The 19,038-nt window shown below is 47.8% G+C and overlaps 1 protein-coding gene across 1 annotated transcript in view; it reads left to right on the top strand.

Annotated features, from left to right (window-relative positions):
* Positions 1-19,038, top strand: part of PPP1R16B (protein phosphatase 1 regulatory subunit 16B) — a 108,240-nt gene that overhangs the window by 78,550 nt on the left and 10,652 nt on the right. Inside the window, exons 4-9 of the mRNA XM_054044983.1 lie at positions 2,052-2,197; positions 5,603-5,706; positions 13,213-13,337; positions 16,583-16,708; positions 17,734-17,809; positions 18,864-18,993. Of these exons, the coding sequence (XP_053900958.1) occupies positions 2,052-2,197; positions 5,603-5,706; positions 13,213-13,337; positions 16,583-16,708; positions 17,734-17,809; positions 18,864-18,993 (707 nt within the window). The remainder of the gene's footprint in view (positions 1-2,051; positions 2,198-5,602; positions 5,707-13,212; positions 13,338-16,582; positions 16,709-17,733; positions 17,810-18,863; positions 18,994-19,038) is intronic.

Here is a 19,038-nt window from a genome sequence, read left to right as displayed (position 1 = left end):
CTCAGAGCCCCTCTCCCTACACCCAAAACTTACTTCTGTTAGAGAGGAGCTCGGGCAAGACTTGGGACTTTAGGCCCAGATCCAAAAAGCAGCACGTGTGCAGCTCCCCAGGAGGCTAGGCTGCCAGCTCTTAAAGGCAAGCTGACTCGACTCTCCCACAAGGCTGAGCTACTCACGGGTTTTGAAATGGGTTTGGTTCAATCAGTGCACTGGCTGTTTAGGTAAATTGCTGCAGCCTTCTTGTGTGGAGACTCAGACATTGATTTAAGGCACTGTGATGTTCCTCAAATGTACCCAGCATTGTGAGGCACCTTGTCCTTGTCTGTACCTGCCTGGGTCAGCTCCCTGACAACCTCGGCCCCAAGCAGCACAAATACTCCCCTCTCAGCCCACTTGGGCTCTGCTGTCCCTCTGCAGGTAAGCAACAGATGCCCTGTGAGCATCCCCTGGCATGTCCAGACACTTATCCACCAGACAATCACAGAATTACCAGGCCCGCTGTCCCTAAAAGGAACAGTAAACCACAGCTTACGAGTTCATTTTAGATCACAGCGCCAATTAACACACAGCACTTTTTTATAGAGAAAACAAATACAAGTTTATTTAACAAAGAGTAAAGATTCGTGCAGTAGCAAACAGAAATATTGGGAACACAGGGCTACATAGAAACACCGAGTTACTTATAAAACAAAATCATAACACGCATTTTAGAGTCTGAAGTCAACTAACAAGATGCCCTCTTATCTAATAAGGTACCACATACCCCAAAGTCCTTCTCACCGTGTTTTTCAACCAGATGGCTGTGACCCTTTTTTCATGAGGCCAAGCCCACCGGCAGTTTTGCCTTCCCCAGTGAAGGATAACTGGGAGTTCATCTGTGCCCCAGATATACTTCCAAAAGTTCGTTGTCTTTAATCTTAAACATGATAACCCCTGCTGCTTTTGTTTTTTCCTGTAACCCCTGCAACCTATTGATTAGCATTCTGCTCAGACTGTCAATGGGCATATATTGTGAACCAGCCAATACTCAGTTTGCACATGACCAGTCAGAGGGAGAAGCGTCTTTTCCCCCCAGCCTGACAGAAGTATGTAGATCACCTTTTTGTGACTGCCTGGCTCTCACACCTAGGGAACACAATTTTTAGTATACGTATGTAAACTTCCATGTTTTCTATACTTACAGCTCACAATGATTGTGCTGACCAGCGTGACACAGGCTTTTATTAGAGACCTTACACGACAGTCTTTGGCAAACCACTATATAGACCCCAGTCCCAGGGTATCCCTACAGCCTTTATGCACCCCTGTGCCCTCTGCCAGCTGGCACAATGAGGTCCCTGGGTCTCAGGCACTTAGAGTAATTTTCCAAGCGTCCACACAGGGGACTACACTGAACTAAACTGCAATTTGTTAAATCAAACCGATTTTAATTCCCTCCCCAGTTAGAAAGTCCTGGTCTCTAGCACAGAAACACAAGAAGAATCTAACTGCTCCTGGCTCACAGGAGTTGCAGTGACTAGAAGTGCCAGCAGGCAGCCTCCTGCTCGCTGCTGAGAGGGGCAGCAGTGAACAGCAGTAGGGCAGTTGAGCTTCTGCTGAGCTCAGCCTTTACCAGTCCATGTTGTAAATGCTCTGGTTGACTCTATGGCTGGAATGGGGATTTGTCTACAAATGACTTTCTCTCTTCCGTGCTGCAGGGACGTTTGCTTTAAGAAAAGCTATTTCTCCACAGGGTCATTGTTCTTCAGACAAAGGGGAACATTTTCTGCTTGTGACACTGGAGGTTTCATTACTTTCACTGCCAGCAAGTGAAGTCATGCCAGGAAAACCCCACCAAGCCCATGAAAGGATCAGTCATTGTTAGGGCACGGTTTGGGGTTAAGGCAAGAACCATGGCATTACTGGCATTAATTGAATCCCAGATGAAATATTGCACCATGTGTAGTTACTGTGCCTTTAGCAATTGTTTCTTGTGGAGGATGCAGCTTGTGGTATTGTGATCACTTACAAGCTCTAAGTAAAAATTATCCCCTGTTTCTGTCCCTCACCAGTGCTGCATAGACAACTTCGAAGAGATAGTCAAGCTTCTCCTCAACCACGGGGCTAATGTCAATGCAAAGGACAATGAGCTGTGGACTCCACTGCATGCAGCAGCTACCTGTGGTCACATCAACCTGGTGAAGATTCTAATTCAGCAGTAGGTGGCCCCTGCTTCCTTTTTGTGTATCTCTGGGTGGGCCTGATTGCTTCCTCTGAGCTACTGATGAGTGCTCACAACTTCCACTGCAGTTGGTAGGAATTGAGAACAGTTGGTACCTTGTAGGATCAGGCTGACAGTGCTTGTTGCTGGCTCGTTATTAGGAAATGATGCCTGGGTTGGAAGAGTAGGGAAAGTACAGGAAAAACTAAGGAGAAAACAGTAAAACAGAGGATGACCTGGATCAGTTCGCTTTGAAGGGGGCAGGCGCTTGTCTGACCAAAGCCTCTGGATTTGGATTTCAATCTGTCACATGTGGCTTGTTGTCTGCTGGCTGGATGTGTGTAGTTCACCTTTCCTCTATGCTTCCAGGCTTCTGCTCGCAGTAGGTGGGCCAGGAGCAAAGGTGCAGTAAGAGGAATAGCCAGAAAAAACAAACGACAAAGGGTGAAACTCATCTCTGTGCATAGTGTCCCCACAATGCCCTGTGCACCATGCCAGTCCTTCAGCCAAGGCTAGAAACACTGACACAGGAAGTACAAGGTGTTCACATAGCACAAGTGCTATAGAGAGCCAAGCTGCACCACACAGGGCACTAACACTGGGTTTCCCACTCACCCCTGCCTAGAGCACTCGGGCGAAGGCCCTAATGTTTAAGCCCCTTGTGCTCTCTGCACTTGGGTAAGCAGGAGGCCCAGTCTTAGTGCGTAGCATAGTACAGCTTAGGGTTATCACACTAAATTGTACTTATCTGAAGGGAGGCTGACAAAGAGGTCTCAATAACTATACAATTGTGTCCCCAGGTGCTGTCTGTAGCATGAAAACCTTGCACTTTCTATACTGAAAACTGTCTGTCGCCTTGGCTGGAGGTTGAGCAGGCTGAGAAGAAGCCCTGTGTGCTAACGTGCTACCCTTCACAAGCAGTGTCTGTCTCCCCTTTCTGTACACCCTAGACCAGGGGTTCTCAACCTTTTTCTCTCTGAGGTCCCCTCAACATGCTATAAAAACTCCAGCTGCCCGCACTGCTCCGGCTTCCCGCCTCCGACCTGGCCAGCGAGCGGGGAGAGGAGATGGTGGGGAAGGTGTGGAGCTGCCCCTGGGACTGCTGTGCTCTTGTGCTGCAGTTGGGGGGGGGAGGCAATGCCCTCCATGTCCCCAACTCTGCCCATAGGCTCCTGGCTTCTGCCCCACAGGGAGCACCAGGGCTTGGCACTCTGGGATTCAGCACCACGCCTCCCGGCTTCAGCCCCGCAGGGGTGGCTTGGGATCGGGGCTTCAGTCCCTCCCTCCCTCCTGGCTTCAGTCCCTCAGGGGATGCTGGAGATTGGGCTCTGCGTTTTAGTCACGGGGCCCCGCAGACTCCTGGCTGAGAATCGCTGTCCTAGACTACTGCACTGCCAGGTGGGAGACTTGGGTTCGGACTTTGGCCCCTGTTTCTTGGCCAGAAGACTCTGTCTATAAGGAAGATAATGCAGCAATGCTTCATGACCTTGAACAAACCCATCCATTGCTGGGAGCTTCCTGCAGTTTCCTTAGCCTATAATTAGGCTTGGAAAGATTAGATTTTTATTGGTAAATGTCAATTTCACCATACACACACATTGACTAAAAGATATTTCCATCAGTAATAACTGAAATTTATAGATAGGCAAAGTGAAAAAAATTCTGCTTGAGAAGTTACTGAAGTTTGATTTAAGGATATTTACTCTGTGTATTTTGACATGTGCTGTTGACAATATGTGTTTTAATGGTTATAAAGCTGTCACTTGATAAATCTTAACATCCGCTTCTTTAAATAATTATTGTCTGACCCCCATAATTTTCCGTAACTGTGAAAATGTAAATCGATAAAAATAGAAAAAAAATCTTAAAAATAAACATTGTCTGTTGAAATAATAAAAAAATGAACATGGAATTCGGCCAGGCATAGCTCTAATGTTTGGGGCAGCTATATATGTAGCCTCAAGGTTTGGGCAAGCCCAGGGATAAAATTGGAGGGAACCTGAAAGTTTTGGGGAGGGAGGATAAAAATGGAGTGCAGAAATAAATGAAAGGTGGGAATGTATATTGCATTCTGGCTGGGCCCTGGAACATCCTTTCTTGTGATTATAGGAAAGGATGTAGCATGAGGGATAACAAGCAAACAGGGTCAGACTGGGGAGCTAGGAGCATCTGTTCTGGTCCATCCCATTTGGGTGAGTGCAGGGTGCCCTCTGTTGTCTCAGACACTGGCAAACCAATACTATAGTAACATTGCACCATGGTCCATGTTCAGAAGATGAGTTGTCAGTTGTCTCTTTCTAAGGATGAGGGGTAACAGGTTTTCTGCAGTACATGGCATAGTGTGGGATTATGGTGATCAAAGAAGGCTTCTGCAACAGGTCTCACGGATCAAAGGGTTTGCTTAGACACTGCATCACAAGGCTTTGGTGCCTGAACAGAGAACCCAGAGACCACCAAAGGTAGCAGCTTCCAAAGGATGTCAGGTCCCATGCTTTGGTAGCTGCTTAAATTGACTCTAATACATTGCAAGTGTAAGTTATATTGTAATTTGCTCTGCTGATGAGAGAAAAATGAACAAGAATATAAATGCTGGTGGATGCTGTCTGCCTTCCTTCAAAGGCTGTAACCATCGCAGATCGAGCCTTAGCTATGTTATAATATAAAATACTCAACCAGCCTGCCTAGAGTTTGAACACCTGCAGGGATTACCCTGTTGGATCAGAATAGTAGTCCATCTCCTTGGGTATTCAGCCTCCAACAGCAACCACTATAAGATTCAGAGGAAGAAGCAAGAAACCCTGTAATACACGAAAGTCTGCCCAGAGAGGAATTACTAGTTTAGTCCCCACGTACATTCCCAATAACCCTCCTGGCACTCAGAACTTTTCAGTGAGGACCAGCCAGCCAAGTGTCCACTGACTAAAGATTTGTTAATGGCTGTGCGCTGTGTTCCAGAATGATGTTACAGGGGCTCATTGTGAGATGTTGCTTCTGGCACTGATGGGTCATTGGCCTGTTCCTTCCTAAAAGCGCAGGAGAGAGGAGTGTGAGCGTAGCAGGCGAGGCTGCTGGGGCCATGCACAGCCCAGATCCACTAGCCCCAAATCCCATGGAGGAGACTCAGTGTTCTGTGAAAACATCTACTTCAGGACATGTACCTCCCCATGTTAATCCTTCATAGGCCCCATGGACACCGCCTTGTATATCTTTGTCTGTCCAATCCTGGAGGTATTTGGGCACCAAATATGAGACATTACTATTAAAACTCCAGCTTGGTCTTCAGAGAAATCATCCCAGCTGCCATGACCTGTTGGATATTGTCTTTATAGGGCAGCATCTGAGGTTCCCTTTCCTTCTATGTGTATTGGTGCCACTTCCTCATGATGGACTTTCTCTTTGCAGTGGGGCAGACCTGCTGGCAGTAAATGCAGATGGAAACATGCCATATGATCTCTGTGAAGATGAGCAGACCCTCGATGTCATTGAGACCTGCATGGCATACCAGGGTAAGGAAGGATGGGAATACTAAAAATACATTGGAAGTGGGTTAATAAAGTATTGAATCATGTTTTTGTGTTCCTCAGTGCTTGGTACTCCTATTGAGGAAAGTAGAAGTCACTGCATTGCATTTCTTCTTGGCAGCTGTTGGAAGCCACACTTCCATGAGCCTAATCCATAAAGTCCTGAATAGTAACCCATGGTAAAAGATTCTATCCAGCTACCAATCCTTTGAGCCATACAGCCTCCCTTAATGGAGATCGTTATAGCAGAGCCCATGCTGTGAAGGGACTCATATGAAAAGACAACCTTAGATTTTGAGAGAGAGAGAGAGAGAGAGAGAGAGATGGGTGATGGAGTTTGAAATCTGAACCTGGATCTGAGTTTAGATCTTTCTGGACAGGCTAGCTAGTTTACCTTTCCCAGGCCAGAGCTTAGGATCAGAGAGGCACTAAACCATTAAAGACCTCAGCCTAGAGAAGAAGGAAGATGAACAGGCAGCAGCGGCTAGAGGACTCTCTGACAGAGAGACTGAGAAGACTACAGGGACTGCCTGTTTCTCCCAAGCCAGGATCAGGGGTGTCTGGATTGAGTGGAACTTACTCACACCTTGCAAGGAGAGAACAATGTTTAGGCAAGACCCAGTGCACAGGCCTTTTGTTTTGTTTTATCCCTTTGCTCTGTGTGCTATCTACCTTTGGGTGAATAAATAATGCTTTCTTTTGAAGAAGCAGTTTGTGGGTCACTTTAATCAGCTGCTCATCACAGACTCCTGGAGGAAAAGGACTTATAGATGCTAAGTATAGCTGGGCCTGACTGGTTATCATGGTTGTGGGAAATGGAGGCTGCAGCCCGGTGATGCAGTCTAAGAATACTGAGCTGCATGATTCTCACCCGAGAGGTGCACCATCACCAGAGGTGCACCTAAGTGTCTTAAGCATAGCTTACCATGTAATAGTGATTGGCCTCATGATAGTTGCTAAAGCTGTGGGTGCAGAAAGCTTGCTTGGCATCTGCCTTATCTATTAAGGTCCGTTTTGGTGCCCATCACTATAGAATCTCTCAGTACTTGCATTCTGTCCTCACTATGCCTGGCTCTAGTCGGTGCTATTACCCCCTCAGTTTTCATAAGCTGGTTCTCAGATGGCAGCATCATCTGTTCATGTATTCCCTACTCATTTAAACACAGAGCCCTCTGCTGCGGCCATTAAAGTCAGTAGGAGTCTGGTTGCTGAGTTCAATGGGAGCAGAATTGGGCTGAGGTTCTCATCTTTCTGTCTGAAGGGCATATGCTATACAGATTATGTATTCCCCCATTTTCCTATCTATAAAAGGGGGAATAAGGACAGCCCAGGGAATTATAGACTGGCTAGCTTAATTTTACAACCCAGAAAGATAATGGAACAAATAATCAAACAGTCAGGTGATAAGTAACAGTCAACACGGATTTGTCAAGAACAAAGCATGTCAAACCAACCTAATATTGTTCTTTGACAGGGTAACAAGCCTTGTGGATGGGGGGGGAGCAGCACATGTGATATAGCTCGACTTTAGTGAGGTTTTTGTTTCTATCACATGTGACCTTCTCATAAACAAATTAGGCAAATTAGCCTAGACAAACCTGCTATCAAGTGGGTGCACAACTGGTTGGAAAACCATACTCAGAGAGTAGTTGGCAATGGTTCACAGTCCTGCTGGAAGACATATTGAGTGGGGTCCCTCAGGGATCTGTCCTGGGTCTGGCATTGAGAGTACAATTATAAAGCTTGCGCGTGATTCTAAGCTGGCCGTGATTGCAAGCTGTGGACGACAGGATGAGAATTCAAAATGATCTTGACAAATTGGAGAAATGGTCTGAAATAATGAGGATGAAATTCATTAAGGACAAATGCAAAGTACTACTCTTAGGAAGGAATAATCACTCGCACAAATACAAAATGGGATATGACTGCCTAGGAAGGAGTGCTGAAGAAGAGAATCTGGGGGGATTATAAATGGATCACAAACTAAATATCAGTCAACAATGTAATACTGTTGCAAAAAAAGCAATCATTCTAGAATGTATTAGCAGGAGAGTTGTAAGCAACATATGAAAATTAATTCTTCCACTCTACTCAGCACTGATAAGGCCTGAACTGAAGTACTGTTCCCTGTTCTGGGCACCGCACTTTGGGAAAGGGTATGTCTACACTACAAGAGTAGTTCGATTTTACTTAAATCGAATTAGTGGAACCGATATTACAAAGTCGAACGTGTGTATCCACACTAAGAACAGTAATTCGACTTTGTGAGTCCACACTAACGGGGCAAGCATCGACATTGGAAGCGGTGCAGTGTGGGCAGCTTTCCCGCAGTCCCCGCTGCCCATTGGAATTCTGGGTCAAGCCCCCAATGCCTGCTGGGGAAAAAAAATGTGTTGAGGGTGGTTTTGGGTAACTGTCGTCATTCAACCGTAACTCCCGCCCTCCCTCTCTGAAAGCACCGGCGGGCAATCAGTTCACGCACTTTTCTGGTGAGTGACAGCGTGGACGCCACAGCACTGCGAGCATGGAGCCCGCTGCGACCATCGCTGCAGTTATGGCCGTTGTCAACACCTCGCACCTTATCATCCACCTTTTTCAGAGGCAGATGCTGAGAAATCTGGCGAGGAGGCTACGGCAGCGCGGTGAGGACATTAAGTCTGAGAGTGGCACAGACCTCTCGCAAAGCACGGGACCCCGCGCTGTGGACATCATGGTGACAATGGGTCATGTTGATTCTGTGGAACGGTGATTCTGGGCCCGGGAAACAAGCACGGACTGGTGGGACCGCATAGTGCTGCAGGTCTGGGATGAATCACAATGGCTGCGAAACTTTCGCATGCGTAAGAGAACTTTCCTGGAACTTTGTGAGTTGCTGTCCCCTGCCCTGAAGCGCAAGGACACCCGGATGCGAGCAGCCCTGATAGTCCAGAAGCGAGTGGCCATAGCCCTCTGGAAACTTGCAACGCCAGACAGCTACCGGTCAGTCGCGAGCCACTTTGGCGTGGGCAAATCTACCGTGGGGGTTGCTGTGATGCAAGTAGCCAATGCAATCATTGAGCTACTGCTCTCAAAGGTAGTGACCCTCGGAAACGTGCAGGTCATCATAGATGGCTTCGCCATGATGAGATTCCCAAACTGCGGTGGGGCTATAGATGGAACTCACATCCCTATCCTGGGACCGGAGCACCAGGCCAGCCAGTACATTAACAGAAAGGGCTACTTTTCAATGGTGCTGCAAGCATTGGTGGACCATAGGGGACGTTTTACCAACATCAACGTCGGATGGCCGGGCAAGGTTCATGACGCTTGTGTTTTCAGGAACTCTGGTCTGTTTAGACGGCTGCAGAAAGGTATTTACTTCCCAGACCACAAAATAACTGTTGGGGATGTGGAGATGCCTATAGTGATCCTCGGGGACCCAGCCTACCCGCTAATGCCCTGGCTCATGAAGCCCTATACAGGCGCCCTGGACAGTGAAAAAGAACTCTTCAACTACCGTCTGAGCAAGTGCAGAATGGTGGTAGAGTGTGCTTTTGGACGTCTCAAGGGGAGATGGAGAAGCTTACTGACTTGCTCTGATCTCAGCGAAACCAATATCCCCATTGTTATTGCAGCTTGCTGTGTGCTCCACAATCTCTGTGAGAGCAAAGGGGAGATGTTTATGGCGGGGTGGGAGGTTGAGGCACATCGCCTGGCTGCTGATTACGCCTAGCCAGACAGCCGGGCGATTAGAAGAGCCCGGCGGGACGCGCTGTGCATCCGGGAGGCTTTGAAAGCTAGGTTCCACAGTGAGCAGGGTAACCTGTGACTATTAAGTTTGTTTAAAGAGAAGCTGAACCTGCCCCCGTTTCTTTACCCACTTAATGTTGACTATCCTCTCCAGTTACATACCCCCTTCACCCCGTTGCCCCCCTTCCAACACACCTTTAAAAATAAAAAAATTGGAACTTTGTTCATTAACACCGTTTTCTTTATTAAGGGTTTTGTGATAAAGGGTTGAAACTGGGACGCAGACTGTGGTGGGGAGCGGGTATAGTGATGGAAAGGATGCTTCTAAACTCGAGGAATGACAGGCTCCTGCTCCTAGAGTGGTCCGCAGTGGTGGACTGGTTGTTTCAACGGAGCCTGCCATCCCTCCTTTTTCGGGGCTGTGTGTGGGGCCTATATGACTTTGTGGCAGGGGAGGACGGTTACAGATCCCCTGCTGCATGGCTCTGTCATCCAGGCTAAGGACCGCTGCATAAGATCTGTAACTGCCCTTCCCTGCCACAAACTCACATAGCCCCCCCACACAGAACATGAAAACCACCTCCCAGACTGACCAGGGTGCCTAGTGGCTGCAATGTGTGTGTGACCTGCTGCTGAACCTGCCCCCGTGTCTGTACCCTGGTAAAGGTGGCTGTCCTCTCCAATTACCACCCCCCTTTCCCCCTTTCAGACACACTCTCCTCTAAAAGAACCTGACGGAAACAGTAATTAACAGAAACATATTTTTTATTAACAACTACACAGTTAGGGGATGACACTGGGACGGGGGCTTGGGTGAGGTGCTTTTGGAGTGAAGGAAAGGACTTATCAAAACTTTGGGAATGAGAGCCATCTGGTACTTGAGCAGTCTGCAGGGTGGAGTGACTGTTTTCACGGCCCCTGCCGCCCCTCCTTCTTGGGACTTTGGGTGGGGGGGGGGGGTGGGACTTTGTGGCGGGGAAGGGCGGTTAGAGACAGACTGCAGCGGGGCTCTGTCCTCCTGCCTCCCGTCCTGCAGAACATCTACAAGGCGCCGGAGCGTGTCCGTTTGCTCCCTCATTAGTCCAAGCAGCGTTTGAGTCGCCTGCTGGTCTTCCTGCCACCACCTGTCCTCCCTTTCGCTGTGTGATCGCTGGTATTGTGACATGTTCTCCCTCCACTGGGTCTGCTGTGCCGCCTCGGCTCGGGAGCAGCCCATAAGTTCGGAGAACATCTCGTCCCGTGTCCTTCTCTTTCGGTGCCTAATCTGCGCCAGCCTCGGGGAGGGGGATGCCAGGGTAGGTCGGGAGACACTCGCAGCTGTGGGATGGGAAAAAGGGAGTGAATTCCTCACAAAGATACATTTTTGTGAACAATGAACACAGTCTTTCTCTGTGAACAAGACTATGCACAGCACCTATCACATGCGCACTCAGGACAAGGTCAAATTTTTGGCCTTCCCATTCAGTGCCTGGGGTCTTGGAGTACAGATCACACAAGCGGGGCAGGACAGCGGAATTCGGCTAGCAGGCGGACATGGTAAGCCGTAGACTTTTGGCTGCTGAAAGCTTAATTTATAGCAGTGCCCTCTTTCACATTCAAAGCAGTGCCCCTAGCGTTGCCCAGTTCCTGCTGCCGGCAATCCAGCCAGCATGAACTCTGCCCCTGTCCCACCCCCCTCGCGGCTGTCCCCGGGAAAGATCCCTGTATGCTTCCCCTGTCCCACCTCCACCACGTGGCTGTAAACCGCCAGTTACAGTTATGTAAAGGAACAGTAACATTCCCCTAATTTAAAGCAGGTCACCATAAGTGATATCACTCTGATGAGGATCTCAGACACAGAGAAAGACCGCATGCTGCGTGAATGCCAGCAAAAACCAGGGCCGTATGCGGCCATGCTGTGCGAGGCACTTATCCCGGAGTACTTGCTGCTAGCCTGGCGCGGAAAAGTTTCCTACCATGGAGGACACAATAAGGCCGCTCTCCCCAGGAACCTAATGCAAAGGCTTTCAAATTACCTCCAGGAGAGCTTTGTGGAGATGTCCCAGGAGGATTTCTGCTCTATCCCCGGACATATTGACACAATTTTCCAGTAGTTGCACTGGCAAGGACTAAAAAGTAAAGCGCCTAGGGCAAAGTAATCATGAAAAACCCACTGTTAATATTCCATTCCTGTTCTGATCAAAATAAATGTTTACATGTTTAAAACACTTACTGACTGATCCTTCCCCTCATTCAGGGTCAGGGTTAACGCCTTGGGAGGGTTGGTAAGGGATCTCCGTGAGGGTGATGAAGAGATCCTGGCTGATGGGGAAATCAGCGTTGTATGCGCTGTCGACTGCCTCGTCCTCCTCATCTCCTTCCTCATCTTCCCCGTCCGCGAACATCTCCGAGGAAGCGGCCGTCGACAGTACCCCATCATCAGAGTCCACAGACAGTGGTGGGGTAGTGGTGGCGGCTGCACCTAGAATGGAATGCAGTGCCTCGTAGAAACGGCATGTCTGGGGCTGGAATCCGGAGCGTCCGTTTGACTCTTTGGTCTTCTGGTACCCTTGTCTCAGCTCCTTAATTTTCATGCGGCACTGCGTTGCATCCCAGCTGTATCCTCTGTCCGTCATGGCTTTGGAGATCTTCTCATTCCGTTTTTTCGATCGCAACTCCGAAAGCACGGACTCTGCAGAAAAGAGTGAGGGGAAACATTATAACAGTCTTCAGGTATATAAAAGGTTGTTATAAAGAGGAGAGTGATATATTGTTCTCCTTAACCACTGAGGACAGGACGAGAAGCAATGGGCTTAAATTGCAGCAAGAGAGATTTAGGTTAGACATTAGGAAAAATTTCCTAAGTGTAAGGGTAGTTAAGCACTGGAACAAATTACCTAAGGAGGTTGTGAAATTTCCATCATTGGAGGTTTTTAAGAACAGGTTAGACATACATCTGTTAGGAATGGTCTAGATAATACTTAGTTCTGCCTCAGTGCAGGGGACTGGACTAGATAACCTCTCAAGACCCCTTCCAGTCCTACATTTCTATGATTTCTTACCCTTCCAGAGCTGCAGTTTTTCTCCCTTGCCAAATCTCTTCCCTGTGTAACATACACATAAGCAGTGACTATCCAATGGCAAGTAGCAGGGTGGATGAAATAACCCGTAAGTTCCCTCTGAGAATGGGGGCCTGCTTCCTGAGCACAGAGAGGGGAGTCTCCCTGTCAGCCATGCAGCACATAATTGCCTCCTGCACAGATGGCCAAGATGGTCCCTTCCATTAGGCCTGCTGGAAATGCGGGTCAGGAACGAGGCTACCTCTGAAAGGGTTAGTGCCTCAGCTCAAAATTGCTTCTAGCATGCAAAGGGTTAAAGAAAGAGTGGTTACATCATCAGTTCTCAACCTGTGCAGCTAGCTACCTATGAGCCACCAGGGTTTGATAGCCGCTAATCTTTCCAAGCAGAGAAGTTGAGTTTCGGGGGGGAGGGGGAGGGGGCGCTTAAAATTGATCTCCTGTTTGCTCTGCATGGACATGTTTGCTCTGGCTCTTGTCCCCAGGGTAGGATTTTGCTGGAATATCATTCTCACGCCATTAGGAGCACTATTAACCGGGCTGTGCTTTGGGGGTACTGTACGGATAGAGTGTGCCAAGTGTTCTGACTGATGTTCAGCATGCAGATATGGTCAGACAAGGAATTTGAACCCAATTATCGCTGTTATTTACTGGGTCAGGAGAGGAAAAGAACATTTCCATTTCCCTTTCTCCCTGTTAACTACAGGCATCACACAGGAAAAAATCAATGAGATGCGGGCTGCTCCGGAGCAGGCCATGATCTCTGACATCCGAGGTCTAATTGCAGCAGGACAAGACCTGAACCGGACAGATATTCAAGGTGCTACATTGGTGAGCAGAATTGCTACAGTATCCACCCTCGTCTGTCCCTACAACCTGTGTGAATTCTAGGAGGCTGTCAGTGGTGTGTGTCCTTTGTTAATCTCCAAGGACAAGTACAGTGTGAGGAGGTAGAAAGCTAGTGGCTTCTATTTTAGGTCATCTCCTTTGAGCAATAATGGTGTCCATGAGTAAAGACTTCGCAATTCAGGGCCTGATCTTGCTCCCACTGGAGTTAATGGCCAACTTCACAAGAACATAGAAACAGATCAGATCACTGGCCTATCTAGTCCAGTATTCTGTCTCTGATAGCGGTCCAGTACCAGCTGCTTCAAAAGAAATCCCACAATGGGAGTCCTGTACACTCCAATGGGAGCATGAATTTTGGAAAAGTCTTTGTGCAGGTTGAGTAAAACCATTCAGTAGTTCTATTATCACTCCTAATCCCGTTAGCGTCTGATCTGACGTCTACTGAAGTGAGAATAAAAATCCTCATTGACTTTAGTGGGATCAGGCCCAGCTGAAGGATCTGACCCCATATCTTTTTGGTTGCCCCAAAGGAATCTGTTTGGCCTCTCACTTAAACTTTCCCCAAAAGCTAAGGTGCCCTAGTAATATTGTTTTTTAATTGTAGTGTATTGTAGCCCGTGTGGCTGTGACCTTGGTAAGTTGACATTTGAGTTCAGAGGTATCTGAGAAGGCTTTGGTATCTACAGGCCCACCGACAGCAATTCCGGGCCCCAGGACAGAACAGTCAATTGGCCCCTTAGAAACGGATGGCTGAGGTTTGATTCATGCAGGGTGGGCTGGAGTCGGGCCCCACGCTACTGCTGGTCTGTCATGGCATCGTCACATGGGCGCGGAGCTGGACCATGTGCGGCTGCTGGTGCACACACGCATATGCCACGGACGCTGTCTGCCTGACATTTGGGCAGTGCTGCGCCTGCACTGGCTGGTACCCAGCGAGCTGCCGGCTGCATTGCTGGGCGTGCTCTTCCGGCACCACCAGGGCTTCCACATGCCCTCCCGACTGCCTTCGCCACTGCCAGTACCACCCTGCGCACGCCTAGGAGCCCTGCGGCCCACCCACGTGATTTAAAAGGGCCTGGGGCTCCTGTCTGCTACCATGGCAGCGTCGGTGGCCAGGGGCCTCTGGGCAATTGCCTTCTTTGCCCCTCCCGCCCCATCAGCGGGCCTGGGTATCTAGGTTACCTCATGTCATTATACAAGTGGCCAAACCATGGCAGTGTAATTAAGTCTCTAACTCTAAAACGTTGATTAGTGAGATTCAGAAATCTTTCCCATATCATTAGTTACAAAATCTGAGGAGGGCAGGCTCTCTAAATAAGACTCTAGTGGCTGGAATCTTTCACGGGGCTTAAATTTTCATGGCATTCCAAGGTTTCTCCTTTTAACTAATTTTCAATTCTTTGAACATCCTGTTTGACTATTCCATTAGCATCACCCAGCTCTGGCTTGTCGGGCAATCCTAAAATCTCTGCCTTATCATACCAGCACAGTAGAACTGTTATAATTTTGACAACTTCCCCCCTGGGGATCAAGCTTGCATTTACCTTTCAGGCTATTGCTTGTGAAAGTCAAGAATTTCCTACTCACATGCAGCCCCCTGTTGGCCTCATGAAGATATGACCACTGATGCAAAGCCTATAAGAAATGAGCTAGCTCATGAGGGTTTGAGGGGAAGATGAGATTTGGCGCTCCATATATTTTATAATAGAGTGAGGGGATGCAAATGTATATAGTATATCCGATTGTGTATTCCTTTCACCCCACCTTCGGTATGTTGCTGTTTTAGACGGTGACCTCTCTGAGACAGGGACTGTCTGCCTGTGTGTTAGAACAGCACCTAGCACAATGTGGCCCTAATCTCAATATTAATGACCACCAGCTTTGAAAAACTATTGCAACTGCCTTTTATTACCTGACAGCCACAAACTTCTAGTCTGGAATGCATGACAGCAATGGCTCGTTTTCGTAGGGTGGTGCAGGCAGCTAGCATTTCTTTTAGAAAAGCATTGAATTTTAGTACAAAAATAACTCTTACGCAGAATGATAGGATATGAAAAGGGCAAATTGAGCTTCAGACCTCCCTGTTTTGAGAGTATCCCTTAAATTACACACAAGAGAACACCAAGAAGTTTGTCGAGAAGACAGCTGGTATAATTTCATTTCTGTGGCATGATCCACATTCCTTCTCCATTATGGAATGTGCAGAAAGGAGTAGAAGTTCTCTTTTCCCCACAACACCACTTGAAATGGAATTACCTCTGTGGGGGAGGGACTGCTGCCGACTTGCATACAGTAAATTGCAAAACAGAGCATGGAGCAGGAAGAGGGTATGTTTTGATCAAGGATACAGCAGCAGACAGACAGTGTTAAGAAAAACTCCCCGGAGAGACCTAAATGTCCTCACAGAGTAGAAAAGATCCTCAGATGCCGTTTGTGCTCTTGGTATCAGATGTTGGAGACCAAAATCTGAAATGCAGAGTCCCTGAATTGCAAGCAGTCAGGGATTTAGATATCTTATTCACTTAAATTGAGAGTGCAAGCAACAGCCTATGCAAAAATGTGGCCACGGAAATGGAAGCCTGGCTATGGCCAGGCTGAAAACTTGGTCCTAGAGATCCATTCCAGAGCATCTCAGAAGAATGTCCTCTTTTCCCCATTGTCATGGAATGTGCAGAGTGCCCTTTAGCTGTGATCCTCCACCCCAGAGCTGGCTGCATTGTGGTGGTGCTGCATGCTTAGTTTGTGAAGCATTGCAGAACCTTTTGAGATAAAAATACAAAATTTGGTGGGGGGGTTCATTCCTGACCACAGAGGCCTGCCACATTGCACCTAGCTTCACAGTACCTTACATTTATCTCTCCATAAATAGTTATAGATGGTGATTTCATTGGTTTAAAATGTACTTTGGATGCTGCTTTTGTTTTGATACATGTTAAAAAGCACTTACATGTTAAAAACCCTTGGAGGACATTTTTAGATCAGCCCAAAGACCTTCACTGGCAGAGATTTACCTAAACCACATTGATGGCGTTCCAGGGTCCAACCAAACTCCCCTCGAAGTCAATGCAGTGTCTTGTCATTCATTTCAATGGGAGCTAAATCCAGCGCTGCTGTTTTTTCTTGGTCTAAACTCAGACACTGCAGTGGCATCACCTGGGTTACTTGGTGAAGAAGGAAGTTCATGAGCCTTAGACAGCAATTCATACTCTCTGTTCCTGGTCTCTTAGCTGCACATAGCTGGGGCTAATGGCTACCTGCATGCAGCTGAGATGCTTCTAGACCATGGAGCACGGCTAGACATCCAGGACTGGGATGGCTGGGAACCTCTCCATGCTGCTGCCTTCTGGGGACAGGTAAACATTTTTGTTGAAATTCTATTTTGTGCAGCTGGTTCACCTCAGTGGGAGGCTGAGTTCAAAGCGGAGGACGAGTTCTCTGGACAGAGAGTGCACACTCCCTTTGTCTGCAAAATCCAGGTGTTCTGTGGGTGCAAGCAGAACAAGTGTATTGTGTGGGCAAAACAAGTCCAAACGAGTGCCAAAAAAGCCTTAATAATGCCATGATTTGCTCCGCCACACACATACACCAGCCAATATTTTGCATATGGCATGTGTTGGAAAACTACTGTTTAGGATGGTTTTCGAATGCTGTGAAAATGTCATTGGCACTGTTTCTTGTATCCCTCCCCCTGTAATGCCTGGGTCCTAGTTACCAGTTGTGCAAGGCTCAGAAAGCCCTAAAAAAAGACCTAAAATAGTTTTTAGACATCCACATGTTACAGCTTTAAAGTCTGATACCTCAGGCTCTCCCTAGGGTAGAAATGAGTGCAGGTCCCACTGAGGACCTGGGAATCTCACTGTGCCAGTGTTGGAGGGTTGGAGTGTGTTCTCTGCCTGTACATGTACATACAAGGAATTGATTTGTTCCTAGTTTTTTTTCCTCCAATTCCCAGATCTCCTGGATACCTATCTGCTAGTACTGTTCCTTAGGATATACATGCCAGGGTCCATTGCCGATGGACACAATGCCATCCTATCAATTAGACATGGAGTGGATTTACTCCCAATTGTGGGGTCCCTGCCCATGGGCTGGAAGCATTGGGGGGTATCTAAGCTCAGAATCTCACTAAAACCCTGGTGATTCTAAGTGAGGCGCTATCCCTGGGAGAGCTGGTGGGAAATCTTCCAATGGTTGAGCTGGTAGGAACTGTGCTTAGTATCTTGCATGGAGATCACCCATACACTCACCAGCACAGTCGGAGATCCTGGTGTCAATGAATCATGCACCCCGCTGGTCCATAAGTTTGTCCCTTAGATCACATGCAGCTACTGATTGCCTAAACAGGGCTGTGAATATTGCTTTATTTCCCTTGCTGCAGATGCAGATGGCAGAGTTGCTGGTGTCCCATGGGGCCAGCCTGAGTGCCAGGACGGCCTTTGATGAGATGCCAATAGGTGAGTTCAAATTCTTTCCTGGGTAAGGGTATTTCTGATCTTGGCTAAATCCCTAGGATTTCTCCAGACAGCACAAAGAAACTAGGGAGCCTCTTAGCCTGCTGGAGTTCAGAGCTGAAATTTTTTAAAGTCTGATTCTTTTCAAGAGACTTAAAACCATAAGTCCCATTGAAAGTCAATGGGACTTAAGAGCGTAAGTGCCTCAGTCACTTCAGTGCTTTTGAAAATGTTACCTTTGCTCTTGAAGCATCAGCCTCTCCTTCGTACACCCCTGCCCACGTGTCTCCAGCTCCCCTTCCACCTGCCGGCTGCAGAACTGTGAATGGTTTGCTGCTTTTCAGGTCTTCTGCACCTACTCTGTGCAGCCCGAAGAATGTGGTTTTTATTACCCTGGTTTGTTGTGGCCAGATTCCAAGCCAGTTTGGTTTGGAGTGGAAAGTGGGGAGATAGGGAAGTCTGACACCTCGACTTCCAATCTCCGTTTCTAAGAATCCTATCCCCAGCTGCTGACCTACTGTCATTGTGTGTCCATGGGAACAGCAATTGGTTAAATACAGAAATTCTCAAAGGCTTCTTTCCTTCCCCATAGACCATCCATGTGATTCCAGGATTCACCCTACATTTCTAGAATATCAAAATATAAAGCAATGGTAAAAAACATCTCTTCCCCTTTGTGATGTGAGGTACAATACACTGCACAGAAGAGAGGAATCAAGTCAGTCTCTCTGGCCATTGCAGAGCTAAATTCCACAGCATATTCTCCAGTGCTTTTTTCCAGTCGTTTTAGGTGCCCCAGACAATGCTGCTTCCACCAATTGCCTTAGGGACTGGCTTTGCTGTTCTGCTTATGTTTTCCTTCTCAATTCTATTCCATTATCTCTACCAAACTGTGAAGACCAAGAAGGCACAGCTTTGAGGGTGGCACAGGAGTGTCTAATTATGGTAGTTATCATGTGTGCTCTCTCTAGCCCCCACTCTCCCTGTTCCATTCAGCTGAGTGTATCACATTAGTACAGCCCTGCTCATGGCTTGGTTTGGTTTGTGTGTGCTGTAGACTTGTGTGAAGAAGAGGAGTTCAAAGTGTTACTGCTGGAGCTGAAACATAAGCATGATGTGATCATGAAATCCCAGATGAGGCACAAGTCCTCCCTCAGCAGGAGGACCTCCAGCACGGGAAGCCGAGGGTGAGTGCGAAATTGATCTTCCCACAAATCATGCCACACACTAGA

Source organism: Malaclemys terrapin, chromosome 12 (genome assembly GCF_027887155.1).
Source record: "Malaclemys terrapin pileata isolate rMalTer1 chromosome 12, rMalTer1.hap1, whole genome shotgun sequence".
NCBI classification, from domain to species: domain Eukaryota; kingdom Metazoa; phylum Chordata; order Testudines; family Emydidae; genus Malaclemys; species Malaclemys terrapin.
The sequence above is the reverse complement of the archived record's forward strand: the minus strand, read 5'-3'. Positions and strand labels throughout refer to the sequence as shown.